The 18,064-nt window shown below is 41.2% G+C and overlaps 2 protein-coding genes across 2 annotated transcripts in view; both read right to left on the bottom strand.

Annotated features, from left to right (window-relative positions):
• LOC139379358 (synapsin-3-like) overlaps positions 1-13,529 on the bottom strand; it is a 121,917-nt gene extending 108,388 nt beyond the window's left edge. Inside the window, exons 1-2 of the mRNA XM_071122165.1 lie at positions 13,490-13,529; positions 4,301-4,707 (exon numbers count right to left, since the gene is read on the bottom strand). Of these exons, the coding sequence (XP_070978266.1) occupies positions 4,301-4,677 (377 nt within the window). The 5' untranslated portion in view covers positions 4,678-4,707; positions 13,490-13,529. The remainder of the gene's footprint in view (positions 1-4,300; positions 4,708-13,489) is intronic.
• Positions 13,530-14,514: 985 nt separating this feature from the next.
• LOC139378735 (laminin subunit beta-1-like) overlaps positions 14,515-18,064 on the bottom strand; it is a 30,138-nt gene continuing 26,588 nt past the window's right edge. Inside the window, exon 33 of the mRNA XM_071121181.1 lies at positions 14,515-17,968. Within this exon, the coding sequence (XP_070977282.1) occupies positions 17,832-17,968 (137 nt within the window). The 3' untranslated portion in view covers positions 14,515-17,831. The remainder of the gene's footprint in view (positions 17,969-18,064) is intronic.

Here is an 18,064-nt window from a genome sequence, read left to right on the forward strand (position 1 = left end):
ATTTAAACACTTCTGGAGCTTTAAGTTTCCCCTACAACGCCAGCCAGGTACATGGAATAGAATGGAGACAGACGGTAGCAGGAGGGTTGACAGAGAACTGACATCTGTAGTAGCACTACACTGCCATCAATTCATCCGCACGTCAAACTGAAGAGAGAAAACTAGCATGCCTAAATGTAAGTTTGTTTCACATCGTCTTAAACAAAGTGAGGAGGGGGAAGAAGAGGCACCATGATCTATACACGTTGCCAAAGCAGCAGCCAAATATTTAGCATTTAAAGGCTCTTACTAGTTGTACTTCTCTCTCAGGGGTATTGCTCAATGGTCAACTGTTGAGCTGCTGCTGTTCTCCACTCCAACGCCACCTAGATATGATAGCCTGGTTCCAAATGTGTTTGCGCTGTCTTGCCAACTCAACCACATCTGGGACCAGGCTATTGAGGTAGGTTTAGATTCAATATGGCAAGGCAAGTCTATTGTACTGAATTACAGTGATTTAAAGAGATGATAAAAAGAGAAGAACCTCAAGGGACAAATTACACCAAGTGTGTAAGTCTACATGAAAATGGGCCACGCTGCTACTACAAAGCTCAATCTTTGATGGTACACTGCTCTCTCTATACTGAGTAAACAAGTTCATCCCCATGTGTTCGAAATGGAACGATTACAAAAGAATAAGACCATGTAGGTGCCACTTCAACAGATCTGTATTGTGGTGGCAGATCACGCGTGTTCACAGGTAGTATTGAATGGTTAGAGGTAACCCAGGGAGCAATGCTCAGCACAGGTACATATTCTCTTGAGTTCTCCAATAGGTTATCAGCTAGCGCCACCTGCTGTTCATAACTCAGTGTTACTCCACACAGGGATGCAGGGAATGTGGAGAAACACACCAGCGCTCATGTAGGTTGTGATATTGCGGCAGGTGGACTACAGTGCCTCAGTGTGGCCAAAAATGAAACACCTTAGTTTTCATATCGTAATATGCCAATGCTGTTTATATCAAACATGCATAAAAAAAACGTCAAGACCGATATTTATTACAGCCTTTTACCAGCCATTTCCACACGTCGCCAAACGATAAAGAGAAGACCGCATGGTTGAAACCATACACACAAGCATAATGGTATGCTTGGTAAAAGATTCACTCAATTTCTCACTGACAGCTGAGCACTTGTACCGGAATACATGCACTTAGTATGTTCACTTATAGACCTAAGCTTAAAATGGACATGGTGCCTGGGCAAACGGATATGAACACTAAGGCCCACTACACTGTACAAACAAGGGACGTCTGCTATACTGTGTATAATAAGGTCAAGGCCATGTTTAATTGAGACGCTTAAATCACAATTCTTTTGATATTGTATCCAGTATGTTTGTATTTAATGTTAGGTCCTCTGTGCAGACATGGGCCAATTAAACATTCATACTATTATACCATTAACCAATTCATTTTTTTTCCCCATCCTTCAATCTGGTTATAACTCAAAAGCTCTATAATACATCCTCAGTAACATGTGTCAAAGTCATCTCATCTCCTACAAATAATTAGACAGTGGACAAAATAAAATACAAATTAAACACTGCAGAGTTGTCATAGGCAGAGTGTACTGTATAAAGCTGCAGTGAGCTCCTTAGAGAACAGAGTGATTGACTCAGCCTAGAGAATCTACAGTAGATAATGAAGGGCTTCTTCTGCACGGCTTAATTACAGCGTACGCGATAAGATGAAAGGGAGTGAGACATTTTGGGATCCCAGATGGGCTTTAAAAAGGAGTAGATTTAAGAAGGAGAAGATTTAAGTCCTGCACACGGACAGCATAGTCTGCTGGGACATAACTTAGTAATAATTCCAAGACCAGTCAGGCCTCCTCGTAGTGTAGAACCTTAATGGAGAGCAGAGGGCAGCGGCCAAGTTCAGAGGGAGAGATATTCTAGTTTAGACTTAACCCATAAGAGTCTAAGCCCGCGGAGGATGGTTCTACTAACCTATATGGAATTGTTTTAAGACGGTCATAACAAGGATAATTTTGCTATTTGATTTGGAATTTTAAGATCCCTTGAAGTATCCCCCAAAAATATTTTGGGGCCTTACTGCTATTAGCCAATACAAACGCATTAAACAACAGATTCACTACATGGAACAGATGTGTCCCTCCCCCCCCCAAAAAAAATATCTGCGAGATATAAGAAAGATCAGGAAACATATTTGTGGAACTTTTTTTTTTACACGTATTTAACCTCTCCATATATACTCCCATACATTTTCTTCAACTGGTACCGGGGGACAAGTCTTGAAAGGCCTGTGGGCGTCCTAGAGCAAAACAACCTGCATGTACATGTTCGTAAGAGTCTCACCTTTCCACCCGTTTCATATTAGTGTGTAGCACAAACTTTTTGGAAGCTACAGACAGAAGTTGGCAGATCGGTTGTACCGACTTCCGTCCCAAAACGCTTGTGGGGGTCATGGAGGAAAATAATAATAGTTTGTAGGTAAAACCGGTCGGACGCTACAGAAGATTTTGTTTCTCATGGACTGAGAAACACAGCTCTAGAGCTGTCACCTTTCAACGCAGATACGGAAGTACGACAGGATGCGGTGGATTTAGAATAGAGGTCGACCGACTAGGATTTTTCAACGCCGATACTGATAATTGGAGGACAAAAAAAGCCGATACCAACCTAAATCGGCAGATTTTTTAAAATGTATTTGTAATAATGACAATTACAACAATACTGAAGGAACTTATAACTTAATATAATACATCAATAAATCAATTTAGCCTCAAATAAATAATGAAACATGTTCAATTTGGTTTAAATAATGCAAAAACAAAGTGTTGGAGAAGGTAAAAGTGCAATATGTGCCATGTAAGAAAAGCTAACGTTTAAGTTCCTTGCTCAGAACATGATATGAAAGCTGGTGGTTCCTTTTAACACGAGTCTTCAATATTCCCAGTTAAGAAGTTTTAGGTTGTAGTTATAGGAATTACAGGACTATTTCCCTCTATACCATTTGTGTTTCATTAACCTTTGACTATTGGATGTTCTTATAGGCGCTTTAGTATTGCCAGTGTAACAGTATAGCTTCCGTCCCTCTCCTCGCTCCTACCTGGGCTCGAACCAGGAACACAACGACAACAGCCACCCTCGAAGCAGCGTTACCCATGCAGAGCAAGGGGAACAACCACTCCAAGTCTCAGAGCGAGTGACGTTTGAAACGCTATTAGCGCGCATCCCGCTAACTAGCTAGCCATTTCACATCGGTTACACCAGCATCATCTCGGGAGTTGATAGCCTTGAAATCATAAACAGCGCAATGCTTGACGCACAACGAAGATCTGCTGGCAAAACGCACAAAAGTGCTGTTTGAATGAATGCTTACAAGCCTGCTGCTGCCTACCACCGCTTAGTCAGATACTTGTTGCATACAATCTAACTGAGTATACGCAGGACACGCTAGATAAACTAGTAATATCATCAACCATGTGTAGTTAACTAGTGATTATGATTGATTTATTGTTTTTTATAAGATAAGTTTAATGCTAGCTAGCAACTTACCTTGGCTTACTGCATTCGCATAACAGGCAGTCTCCTTGTGGAGTGCAACGAGAGGCAGGTGGTTATAGCGTTGGACTAATTAACTGTAAGGTTGCAAGACTGGATCCCCCGAGCTGACAAGGTGAAAATCTGTCCTTCTGCCCCTGAACGAGGCAGTTAGCCCACCGTTCCTAGGCCGTCATTGAAAATAAGAATGTGTTCTTAACTGACTTGCCTAGTTAAATAAAGATTAAATAAAGGTGTAAAATAAAAATAAATAATGTCCAAAAATACCGATTTCTGAATTTTATTAAAACTTGAAATCGGCCCCAATTAAAATCGGCCATTCCGATTAATCGGTCAACCTCTAATTTAGACGGATCAAAACAGATATCTCTAGCTTACACTTTATGGGGATGTTTTTATCAGGCTAATTTGACAGACATCGACTCTAGGGGGCTAAATAGACCGCCAATGCAATGCATGATTGTTACTAGCATCTAACTGGTGCCATATCAGCCGTTCCCTTTCTGAACTGGTTTATTAGTATGACTAATGCTGCATACAAGAATAGACTTTAGCTATTTGATGGCAAATTCCATGTGCTGTCCAAGTGGGCAGAGGGTATGTGAAACACTAAGCACAGTGCTTTTAATGCCAATTCAAATAGGTTTTGATATCAAATAACACTTGCAATTGAGCCTAGGCTTGTGTAATATACTGATTTAGTGGTCACTTCTATGGGAGAGAAACATACCAGTCTGTGTGCAGGTCGTCGATGACCAATAGAATCTTGGGCTTCCGTATGACAGGTTTGGCAGCTTCTGCCGCCGCCGCTGAAGCCTTGGCTGCTGCTGCAGCGTTCTGTGCCAACTGGGCGGTCTTCACCACACTGGAGAAGGAGCTGAGGAAACCCCCGGGGGTCGGGGCCGGGGATGAGCCTAAGGCCGAGCCCGAGGCCGGGACCTGTGGTGGCAGGCTGGGGGGCGTTCGCCTCTCTGTGGCTGGGGAGGCGGGATTGGAGGTGGAAGAGGGCGGGGTGGGGCGAGGCCCACTCTGCAGGTCCATCATGTAGCCGTTGGGGAGGTTGGCCACAAAGCTGCTGTCGGACAGACGCCTGCGTAGGTAGTTCATGGTAACTGGTGGGTCGGTCGTTGAGGCCAGCTGGACAAGGGTAGACAGTGGGATCCGAGAGAGACAGAGGAAGGAAGAGAGATATTATTATTATTATTGTTACAAATTTATAATAATTAACAATAATTTGTTTTCCCTCTGGCACAACACACAAATTCTATATTCTCCTGTAACGTTTCCCATATAAAATGCATTTGTAACAGAAGGAGTATGGAGCAGAAGGCAGCGTCACTGATGTCAGCTAAGCTCTCAAAGGAACACACTGTTCAATAAAAACGCAGCCAGCCAGCGACCAATCATTGATGAAGAACTAAAGTAGGACCCTGTTGGAACCACGGTGACGGCCTCAGACACATACATGAGCCATTGCCTTAGGTGGGGGGGATTCAGGTTCACAAACCTAGTCAAACACACTGAATGCATTTTGAATCTGAATCTAAACAATGGCTTTGCATATTGAACAGAGATACTACTAATAGGCTCATGTTAAAGGGGGGATTCTAGGTGGGATGGACTTGACGGCCTTTATACAAGCCTACTTAGAGTCCCCCAATCACCTCATGCATTTTAAATCTAACCATCGACTATCTGAGGTTAAACAGTTGGTACAATACTAGGATAGGGAGTAGCCTCATGTCAGGAAGGATGTAGGGAGGGGAGGATGCACAATTCAAACTTTTTTGAGGAGACTGTAGCTGCCTTAATGCATTTTTGATTCCAACCATCAAAGTGCTAACAATCTGAGTTACATACAGAGTGGAGGTCGTGAGATACTAGGCTTGATCCAAAAGAACGTCACTCAGATCGGCTGCACTTACTAAGAGGACGATGTAGAGGCGTGCTGATTAGAGTGAGAGCTTGCGTTATGACACTTTGAGTAAGCGCCTCATGAATATATATTCATCTATAGTCAAAGAAGGGGGCTGTATGGGGGAGATAAGGCGTGTTGTGGGTTTGCGGACTATCAGACACTGATGATACAGAATTGGATTGTGTGGGAGAAAAAGAGGAATGAGGAAAGGATATGACAAGGCACTGTGGGAAATCAAAACGTACATTTTCTAAAAGGCACTAGCTCAGACCACAGACAGCCTACCAGACTGCATAGCACACCCAGGGGCATAAAATACATTACAAACAATTACATATGAAATGTTCAATGGCAACTTGCCTGCACACGACATGTAGAATATGTTGCTATAGCAGAATACTGCAGAGAACATGCCCCTCAAAGGACATATGTTTGTTCATTTTTCAAACCGTGTCAAAGAACATGTTTAGCTCGGCATTAATGCCATTTACTTTTCAGGGACTTAAAGGAAAAGATTGAATACAATTCATACTGAAACAAATAGGGGCATTGAAAGGTGACACAGATTACTCTGGGAGCTGTCCACTCTTGGTGGTGCCGAAACCATTAGAGCCCATCCTCAGAGATCCATCAATCCCCTTCTTTACACCACTACTGGTGCATTCCCCCACTTTCTCACCATCCTTAAACCAGCCTTAAAGCAACTTTCCTCTCATCCCTCTGCACATACAGTATCTGATGCTGTTAAAGCCTTAGGGGTCAACCCTTTCTCTCTTTAAAGACAGACCGTTTCAACAAGCCCTTGCAGAAGTGAGGCTTATAAAACCCCCCCAGGGCCCCAACTGATCACCTCTCTCTTAGCCTTCACTGTAAACGACAGATAGAGCCTAGACTGGTACTGCACCAAGGCAGGCAGCAATGGTTTGCATTTCACTAGGGAAGGCAGTTACGGTAGTCTCTCCTCTGTAATTAATGGATACAGCAGGATAATGCTAGACTAAGGTCATGTTAAAGACCGTGGGGGGGGGGGGGGGGGGGGGGGTGCATGGTGACGATAATAGGGTTGATGGCATCAGGGTCAGGCTATGGGCAGACAAAGAGGACCACAGGCCATGGGTAAAAGGGGTAAAAAAAAAAAAAGCTCGGTGACCTTTTGAGTGAGTATCATAGAAGAATGATGTGTAGCACTGCTGAAGAGGAATGGTGCCCTCATACCCTCCACACAAGGTAAAGGTGACTCACAGAAATAGTCCTGAGGTGTTCTGGCAGAATTCGTATGTGAAGGGATGTGGATATGAACCTAGAAAAGTCCATCTTGCTTCCAAGTGGGTGGTAGAGCATATTTTCCATATTAAAAGCACATGCAGTGAGCAGAAGGAGCTTGAGCGTCTTCCCTTCCGTGCATCTAGCATGTTAGCGGCATTACAGAGCTTGTATTATTCATGGCGGTCAATGTGTCGGAGATCAGGGATATGGAGCGTTATATATTGGGTCATTACTTAAATGAGGGGAAATCACAATGGTGGGCAGGAGTACAGCTGACTGGGACTTGAAAGACCCTAAGCACGGTGGAGGATAACAGTTGTATGGGTATTGCATTGCCTGTAACAATATGTGAAAAATACCATTAATAACGAATTAACAGCAGCACATCTAAAAGCAATCTAAAAAGCAAGAGCATAACGATACAATGGGCTTTGGGCCTCCCTCTAACAATTCAGCTTTATATTAATAGCTCATCCAACTTTAAAATTACACATGCGCACACTCTTACCCGACCCATACGTAGCACACGTTTCTGGTCCCCTAGTACTTAGTGAGATAACTGGCACAGCAGTCGCTTAGCAACCAGTTCCTTTTTTATGACTAGTCTAAAAGGAACTTGGCACGGGATCAGAAGAGTGTGATGACATACAGTATTTGAGAGTCATCACGATGTGTCAACCACATGGCATGCTATAGGGTTACCAACGAAGAGTCAGCTGTTTTATTCTCACTAGTGCCATCTTCACCAAATACCTTTACCACCTTATTATTATTAGTCATCATTAAAATAAGGAAACAGAGGATAAAGTGCATTCCGGAAAGTATTCAGACCCCTTGACTCTTTCCACATTGTGTTACGTTACAGCCTTATTCTAAAATTGATTAAATAAAAAATAAATGTTCCTCAGTCTACACACAATACCCCATAATGACAAAGCAAAAATAGGATCCTAGAATTTTTTGCAAATGTATAACTAAGAAAATACCTTATTTACATAAGTATTCAGACCCTTTGTTCAGAGACTCGAAATTGAGCTCAGGTGCATCCTGTTTCAATTTATCATCCTTGAGATGTTTCTACAACTTGGAGTCCACTTGTGGTAAATTCTTTTGATTGGACATGATTTGGAAAGGCACACACACCTGTCTATATAAAGGTCCCACAATTGACAGTGCATGTCAGCGCAAAAACCAAGCCATGTGGTTGAAGGAATTGTCCGTAGAGCTCCGAGACAGGATTGTGTCGAGGCACAGATCTTTGGAAGAGGACCAAAACATTTATGCAGCTTTGGAGGTTCACCAGAACACAGTGGCCTCCATCATTCTTAAAATGGAAAACGTTTGGAACCACCAAGAACAATTTAATCCATTTTAGAATAAGGCTGTCAATGTAACAAAATGTGGAAGTCAAGGGGTCGGAATACATTACAAATGCACTGTACTTTTGTTTTGATACAGACATTTGAATGAACAAATGTATTAAATGGACTGGGTTTACTATGTGTTTAAAATGTAACTGGCGTTAAGACTGCAATTACACAGGTAGCCCAATTCTGATATTTTGCCCAATTATTGTCAAAAGAGGTGTTCAGATTGGCCAAATCCAATTAGTGGAAAAGATACTTATTGGGCTGCCTGTGTGAACACAATCTTAAACATAAATCAGAGTCCACACAGTAGGGGTGTGAACATTTAAACGTTTGAAGGAAATTGGGATCGTTAATGTGAAGCAAAAATTCCTTACTGAAAAACAATGTTTATTTTTACAAAAGACATGCAGAGAAAGTCAAGCGATGGAAGCTAAATCCTGTATGGCAATACTTTGAGAAGTTAAATGAGAAGAGAGGTGGAATTGAGGTACAGTAATGGAAGTACAGGTGCAATGCTTAACCATCTGAAAGGGACCCAAACCGTTGCAGGCAGCACAGCTTCATTGTGAATTCAAGTGGAATTTTATTAATTTCATAACGTTTAAAAAGGGGGAAGAAAAGGCAGTTTAAAAGTTAAGAAAATGTTTACATTCGTCACATCCCTAGTCCACAGATGCTGACACGAGATAGTCCGGCTTCCCATTGGGACCTACAGTAACTACATGCCTGAGACCATCATACAAAATTCCTAACTTAATGCAGCGCCATGTACTCAACTTGAATGTGCTGACAGTTGGAGAAATTGCTTGAGTAGTGCTGAGAATTTGAAAAGTATGAAAGCCAACTGTCCAATATTGTAATAATCTGCTGTCCATATGCGTACACGTTTTGACTATGATAGATGCTTTCGTCCTTGATGGTAATGGATAAAGTCATTAACAGCTCAAGATTCCCTGCTCAATTTCTGAATGTCTTTTCCATGAGGTGTTTTTACACAGCATGTTTGGGCCGGGCTGGGTCTTTCTCTGTATGCAGCCTTGGCTTGGCAGCAATGAGGCACAAGCTCTACAAGACATGAGGGTCACTACCACTGAGAAGCATTGAGGGAGTGTGATTTAGTGCACCGGACTATGGCCCATGACGTCAACGTGCAAAAGCAGTGAGGGAGGAGCGCCCTTCACAAATTGAACACTAATCTACACCGCTCGGTCATGTTGTCAACGTGGCTGATAAAGCGTTTTTTTATTTTTTTATCTAAAGCTACCAATTTTACATGTGGAAACACAGATGAGTCGTAACACCCATTATTGCAGATTGTTCTGAATGGTTTCTGTAGTTAGAAACAGATAAGACACGCATTCCTGCAACATTATTTTGTTGAAAGGTAATTTGAACTCAAATTGATTACACCCAAAATTGGCCATTTCAATTTCTAGGATTCATATAATATTCATTAAATATAATATCCAACATCCAATTTGGGCCAAACCACTTCTCACATCTTAGTCATTGTTAAGGAATCCAAATAAATGGTCAAAAGCCACCCACGGACCACCCAAATGGCCAGTATACAGTATCAGTTTTCTATGTTTGACAAGTAGTATTAAGCTGCGGCTTGGAGTATTGTTTATTCATACTATGTAATGTATTCTCACTGAATTTGGTGATGTTTTTTCCCCTGCTCAGAGAAATTATCCATGAAAGTTGCTTGCATTTTCCCCTCACAAATTAGTGTGAAGGTACCAGGTTATACCCACTAGGTGCCACTGTTCTTTCGGTTACTGCCACATCCTTTATCAATTTTTCTGGTGTCTTGTGTTTGTTAAATTTACCCTTTGCAACTTTGGGTAGAAAGCCAATAGCTTTAGCTCATGATGAAAATGAATGGGGTGGTCATCCTTACAATTCAAGCCAGTCCTCCATGAAAGCAATTCAAACACACACAAACTGTCTGTTTCTGTTCTTCAGATTTCTTTTCCAGGTTTTCGCTCTCAAATCACACATTTTTTTTATAGAAAAACAACAAAATGGGGTGTTGTAAGTCCACAACAATCCTTAAAACCATCAGGAGACCCATTTTCAAGTCTGGAAAAAATATAAGACATTGTTCTTTTTGGGTGTAGTTACCCTTTAATGCAAGTCTGCACCAGCAATAGACAGTTGTTTGGTTAGCAATGTTTTTGTAGAGCTCATCTGATTGCAGAATACGCAAAACAAATCGCCACTGAATTAATGCAAACAATCAGGATATCATTCTGCCAGTTAGGCATAGGTTACTTTTCAGTTAACATTTAATTTAAAAAAGGTTTTTGGGAAAGCCTTTCCATCTCTACCAGAAGAAAGTTATCAATCATTAGCATCAATGCTACACTAAGGGCAGACATACACGTGCACCGCAAACACACAAGTGCATTCTTGTGCCATTTCAGAAAGTTGCATGAAAATATGAAATCACTGATGCATGTTGTTCATGTCTTATGATTAACTTGGTAAAATGAATACATTTTCTAATGAGTTCAATACATGTTTTTATATTGTTGAATTCCGTTTTAATTTTAATGATTCCATGTCTGCATTCGCCGCTACTCAGATTGTATAGGGCCCTATGTATAGTGTTTTGCAATGGTATTGGTTTGGGTTTAACAATAAATGTCACTAATCAAACATAGATATTTCCTAATAATTTCATTGAAAAACATGTGACTGGTATGTAATGGTTTATAATCGTATTAATTTATTAGGATTGGCGAAACATTGAAGTCACTTGCCCAATTTCCATCACATTTTTGGGCTTGTAGGAAAAGTCTTCATATGAGAATTGCACCATAAGGACAGCCCTCTTAAGACAGCTGCAATAGGTTGCTAAGAGGAGGACAAACTGAATTGGTTTCATGGAGGACTGGCTTGACTTGAGGATGACCACACTATTTTCATCATGAGCAAAAGCCATTGGTTTTCTACCCAAATTTGCATTTAAAAAAAAGTTTGATCCATTTAATACACTCAAGAGAACTAGCTAAATTGATGAAAGGGCGTAGCAGTAACAGCAGTATCTAGTTGGCAAAACCTAGTACCTTCACAGTAATTTATAGGGGGAAATGCAAGCGACTTTAATGGCCAATTTCTCTGAAGGGGGGAAAACCCAATCCCCAAATTCAGTGACAATACATTACGTAGTATGAATAAACAATACTCCAAGCCACAGAGTCATACTACTTGTTAAACACAGAGAACTTGCCTTTGGTGTAAGATTTGGGAAGTCTGTGGGTGGATTTTTATTTGTATTCTCAAATCTTAAATCATTACTAAAAAGATCACCAAATCAGATGTTGGGCATTATATTTATTGAATATTATATGAATCCTATAAATTTAAATAGCACATTTTGGTACAATCAATTAGCTTAATTTGTCAGAGTTCAAATAATCTTTTAACAAAATAATGTATTCTCTTATGTTTCTACCCACAGAAACAATTTCAGAAATCCTCTTGTGCTTTTTGAGGTAGAACCACATTTCTCATTACTACACGTGCTTAACCTACATCACTTCGCCATCAGTCAAAACTGGTCACCTGGCTCATGCCCGGGAAGCAGCCCGCTTCCAAAATGAATGCAATCGACGCTAACCTGATTCACCCAGGGTAGGCCCGGGGCATTAATCAAATCCCCTCATTGTATCATCACCTCTCAGCCACCTAGAGACCACAGAGGGTGGTGACGTTAGATGGCCTATCAGCCTGCCACTACAGTGCCAGGGCTACATAACCATAGGCACAAACCACTTAACCAATCCCTCACCACTTCATCATAAGTGACCAGTCCTACAGTTAGGAGGCAGAAGAGGATACATAAATATACCTAAATGCACATCAACAGTTCTCTCCTTAACTAAAGGATTTTCCATTCGTTTTTCATGGACTGCGGTGTATTTGTTTTGTGTGTGTGTGTGTGTGTGTGTGTATATAAAATACATAGACATGGATGACATCATTAAAAGCTTAATATTCCCTGCTCAATGTCTTTGTCTTATCCATGGAGGGGTTTACACAGCATGTTTGGGGCTGGGATGGGCTGGACTGTGCCTTTCCCTGCATGCAGCCTTGGCCTGGTAGCAGTGAATGAGGCAGTGGCTCAAGAGGGTCAATCAGAGGCATGGCATCACCTCACAGCCACAGAAAGACATAACAGGTGTCAACCTCAGATCACCCACCACTCACTGCAGATGGCCCATCAGCAGGCAAGTACACAAAATGTTTGTCTTATTGTACTTTAATTTGCAACAAGGACTAGCCATCAGCATTTCTATATTTACTGCAAAAACAGCTAAATTGGGCAAATATCCAGATCAGCAAATTAAACATTAACAGCTCTTCATTAGACTGAACACTCAGAACACTCCCAGCTATCTCAAGGAGAAGCTATTCAATATTGAATGGTGTTTATTCACCAGATTATGGCTTCCTGTTGAGATCGTCAAGAATCCCAGATCAGAGCCTAAAGAAAGACTCACTAGTACCGACTTTGTCTGTGGTACATAGCCAATAAATTCAATTGAACATTTTGGATTCTCAGACGGACTAAAGAATCAAGGGGAAACACTGGCAGAGAGGATCCAGGCTACAGCTCACTAGCTATCTACTCAGTCACAGGCTGACAGCACATGCACAACGTTGAGTTAAATCAATGACAACATCTCTAGACATGGATAGGATTCTATAGATAAAAATATATAAGCATTTTCATACAGCCTTCAGTAGCTTAATAGACAAACTGCATGATGATGAACAGTCTAGTTTCCTATCAACTTGGAACGAAAAAGAAAACAGGAACCGTGACATTTTCAACAAGTGCGTTCACTCGCTCGGCATAAAATAGCATTATTTTGGTATATTTGGTAGATCATATCATTTTGCTATACATAATTGTTGTATAAAACATGCCAAATATGTTGATGCAGAGGGTTGGGATTCACTAAATACAAAGAAAATCTGATTGATAAGCCCAATTAGGAACGCAGGTGCGTGTAACAATGTCCTAGCTGCATGCTGGAATTCCCTTTTCAACCCAAACCAATCAATAAATCTCAAGATATTAATGAACAGATTATTGCCGCACACAGTTACCGACTACCCGGTACCCCGTGTACTGTCGCAGGCAAACAGCCCTGACTGCAACGCGCTAATTAGCCTGCGCAAATAAATATAACCAGCGGCGGAAATACGCTAACGTACTCGAAGTAACCGTTTCGTTAGTATGGTGAATGATCCATTTCAGCTGAGAGCGGTGGACCGAGAATTAAAAAATACATGCACAGAGACACCACATTGAACTACGGGCCGAATCAATTTTTCTGTAATGTTTTACCTGGGTATCTGGTAACACAAAGTGTTTGGATGATGCTCCCCTTGCGCTCGTGTCACAATCCTCACCAGCTCGCGCTTCAGAATCCACCAGTCTCCTTTGTATCCCACAATGCATGCTGGGAGCTGCATAATGCATCCATTCCTGAGATCCCCTGGTTACCTCATTGGTCAATTAATTTGTGGTATTTAATAGCATCCCTCATCATTTCTTTGACTTGTGGAATATTAATATTTAATATTTCAAGGATGTGGCAGCATTGAATATTCAGTTCAGACAAATCCAGTGCTGAGAGATAAGAGAGACTCCAGGTAGGTGTTTTATGGGCTACTGATTTCCAGGGAAGCCCTACTTCCTTGAAAACACACACACACACACACACACACACACACCACATAAAAAACAGAAAATATTTATATTAATTTGGAATCATATATCTTGTATAGGCTTAATAATTATTTGGATCTCAGACAGAAGTAATAATTTCTGTTATGTATATTCTTGGGACACCGGTGTGTTTTAACCTATCCAGAGTCAGACCACAATCTCTTTATGGCAAATATTAATTAAATTACCTTTGCAAAATGATGCCCTCCACAATTGTAACATACTTGTTTACTGTCTCAATGCTCCCTATCCCAGACACTCTTAGACAAAAAGGCTTCCAAAAGTCTTCTGCAGCTGTCCCCATAGGATAACCTTTTTTTTGGTTCCAGGTAGAACTCTTTTGGGGTTCCATGTCGAACCCTCTGTGAAAAGGGTTATACATGGAACCCAAAATGGTTCTACCTGGAACCAAAAGGGTTTTTCAAAGGGTTCTCCTATGGGGACAGCCACCGAACCCTTTTTGATTCTAGATAGCACCTTTTTTTCTAAGCGTGTAGTGCCAGAAAACCTGTCACACAAGAGTACACTTCACCACTACTTTCAATGATCATTCCGGGATTGAATGAGTCAAAGCTCTAACTCTCAAACTTAATGCCTTTGCTTAGTGCTGTGTAATAACTAATAATGACGCAAATTCCTGATTGTTATTATAAACATTTACAGGTTTTATTTGTATTGGGGAAACACCTCTTCTAGTAGGCTATATGAAAAGACGTTGCCTCATTTTGGAAACTTTCCAGGGTGACTGGATTGGAAACTTTTTTAATTAATTAAAACAATGCTGACTGAATTAACTAAAGCCTAAATATTGGAAAGTTTATATGCTAATTTGAATTTAGTGAGCAGTTCCTTGCTCCTCCTTCCAGGGAAAAACACAGTACATTCACAGATGCTGACTCCCATTGATTCCCTTGGTAAAAGATATCATTGTGCCTATAAGCAGACAAATTCATTTCAGGCATAATACAAATATCAATTGCTTGTTGGGTTGATAACAGAGGCATTAGAATGTAACTATTAAACATTCAAAGAGTTTCAATGTCTATTGCATTTGAGCTTCATAGCAAGTCAGTGGTTTGAAACGTTTCAAGATCATAGTATTAGTATGATGCAAGAGGCACAGTGTGACTTACTCCCTTTATCAAAGTCATGCAGTATTTGTTTTTAACGGCTTGATCCGAGGGGTTGTCATTTCTTTGTGAGTGAGCGTTCAGAAGTTCAGTGACAACAACAACAAACACTAAATTGTTTCTGAATATTTCAAATGCAATAACTATTTGATTTAATACTCAGACTGCAACGTTGGAGCTTCTGCCAAAGTTCAGCTTTTGATTTCAAAGCCCTTTTGACACCCAGCCCACTTATCATTTTTTTTGTCGCTGTTGTCGTTGTGTCCACTGAAATGTACCACATCAATCAATAGTAGACCACTGCCAGAGGAGACTCTTTAATGAGCATATTCGTTTAAATGATTCACTGCAGAGGGAAACCACGCTTTTTTGCTTTTTTATTTGGATATGATATTTAGGAGTCTCTCTATATCCAGTAATTGATAGTTGAATGTTTTAGCACCTTGTACATTCCAGTATTGATTCAAATTGTGTATGATGGCTAGCTCTGACGCAGAAAATAAGTGTGTTCTGCACAGTGTCCAATGATTTTAATCAACAATGCCATCCCACGTTTAAATCAGCAGACACCTACCTATGTCATGAGAAATTACAGCGGATCCTCATAGGAAAGTGTCGTCCATGCCATAGACCTTAATCATAAAGAAACAGTGACCTGACTGACTTCCAAGCCCTCTCCAACTTTCCTCTGCAACAACCTGCCTTGTCTTTGGAGCAGACTGGGTTACTGGGAAGAACTTTGTGTCAAACGTTTTTTTTTTCTTCAAAAGTGGTAATTAAATCAAATGTTTATTTGATTGACTGATTCTCTCTCTCTCCCTTTCTCCCTCTAACTTGCTCTCCCTACCTCTCTCTCTCTCCCTCTCTCTCTCCTCTCTGCAGCCCTTCTGTGGTCTGGCGGCTGCTCTAAAATGCTTCCTCACCATCTTCCTGCTGTAAGTGTATCAGAGAGATCAGAGCAGCGTCATCGGCAGTACAATGACTCGGCACAAAGTAAGGTAAACACATCTCAGACCCCAGTGAGAATGGGCCAAGGAGAGAGAGGAAGGAGTCATATTTAATTAATATCTCATCAATTCAGGAAAACCACACTCTACCACACTTGCAGACACATGCTGATATTGAGAAGTGCCCCGTGACCAGCTACATGGGAACCACATCATTCTCCTATCCGCCCGGCAGCTGTAGCCGTCTCAAGGCCAAGTGGCTGCTAATCAAATGGTCCAAACAGGAAGGTGATGTTAAGTTAAGTTAAGGTCAATGGCTGTTTACTGTCGTACGATGGATGGGCTGACCAGCCTGCAAGGCACAGCTGTGTTTTTTTTTTACAGGATAGCTCTATTTAGCTGTTCTGCAAATGGATGATGAGGTTAGGCATGGTATAAGGTTTTCGGAGAGTCATCCATGCTAGCTGATGAAAAAATATGTGTCTAGAATGAAGCATTGCACTGCAGGATGACTTTTGTGATGTATTAAAAATGATATAATTGTACAAGCATTCACATCATGCAGTCAAACCACTGTACTATAAATACTGTACACAGGGGAAGGGACTGGCTGAACCACTTTCGAAAGCAATTTATCTCACAGATATGCTGGAGTGGGGTTAATATGTAAGGGAAAACAGTGATGCCTGACTGATTTGCAGCACTAAATGGAAAGAGCTAATTTCAGAGGGAGGGAAGGCCGCCATATTGATTGCTTCCTGCCAAATCTCATTTGATGAAGAGGTCCAGGCGGAACACTGCTGGTGCCATTTGTATCTCATTTGCTCAGAGCAAGTCTGAGTCACTGGGTGGGGATACAGTGTGATGGTCACAGAGGAGGAAACCCTCCGGAGAGGAAGGAGGGATTCATGGGAGGATGAGAGAGATGTTCATTATGCATGCTCAACAGGATCAGCCTGAGGAAAGAACTGTTCAGAATCACTGATCTACAAATCACCTTGCATCAATATTGCGAGAGAGAGAGAGAGAGAGAAAGGGTGGGGGGGGGGGGGGGCAGAGACACTGAGGGTGTAAGAGAAAAGGCAGGAGAAAGACAAGCAGAACTCTAACTGCCCAAATTGATAAGAAGGTAGGCTGTTTTACAGTATATTTTCAATGACAGTGAATGAGTAAGGTTGTTTCAGTTGGCAGAGTGGATAGCATGTTATTACAGTTAAACGTGATGGAAGTACATTTGCCTGTAATTGAATTGGACTCCATAACGGAAAACTAAGCTGAAATTGTGTATGTGCTGCTACTCCCTAGAGATTATGAAAAATGCAGCAGAAAGAGGGTACAGTTTTTTCAGATTGCCACTAGGGGAAAGCAAACACCAAATACTGTACGTTTCAAAAGTATCTAATTTTAGGTAGAGGTGAACTAGGCAATGTTGACTAGGCATTTTTTGCACAAAAAAAATAAGATGCAGTTTTACTTTATATTAAAAAGTTAAATTACAGCAATAGGTTGATGGGTACAAATTGTATCATACAATTGAATAGGCTCTCGTATGCTTCAGTCCAGACACATTTTAATATCTTTACAGACACGATTATAAAAAACATTTCCATAGAATCTAAAATCATGAAATCTATGTGCACTCTTATGGTTAAAACATGTATTACTTGTGATAATAGCTTATATGGCTTAGAGACCCGTTTCATACAGAAATATATTTTTTTTATGGAATACTTGGTTCTTAGTGGTAAAATACTGCTTTTGGTCTTTGGACTCTCCTGAGTGATTGTCATATTATCTCTTTGGCACTAAAGAAGACATCGTCATAATCTCTGGTATGACATCCGGGCAGGCATTGCCAGGGATGCTGTTGGCATGGTTACCCTAAGAACAGGTGCTGTAGACCATTACTTTCTGGCTGATGTCATTGAGCAGCTGGCGTGCCGTTTTCTCCAGCCCGGCCAGCTGAACTGTCTTGGCCTCCAGAGTACGCTGGTTGGCCGCATACGACCTCTCCAACTCTGGAAACACACAGTGATGTCATTAGAGAGTAGGTGTGTGTGTGCACGCGTGTGTGCATGTGTGCATGTGCATATGCATATGCATGCATGCGTGAA

This window comes from Oncorhynchus clarkii, chromosome 21 (genome assembly GCF_045791955.1).
Source record: "Oncorhynchus clarkii lewisi isolate Uvic-CL-2024 chromosome 21, UVic_Ocla_1.0, whole genome shotgun sequence".
Taxonomy (NCBI): Eukaryota; Metazoa; Chordata; class Actinopteri; order Salmoniformes; family Salmonidae; genus Oncorhynchus; species Oncorhynchus clarkii.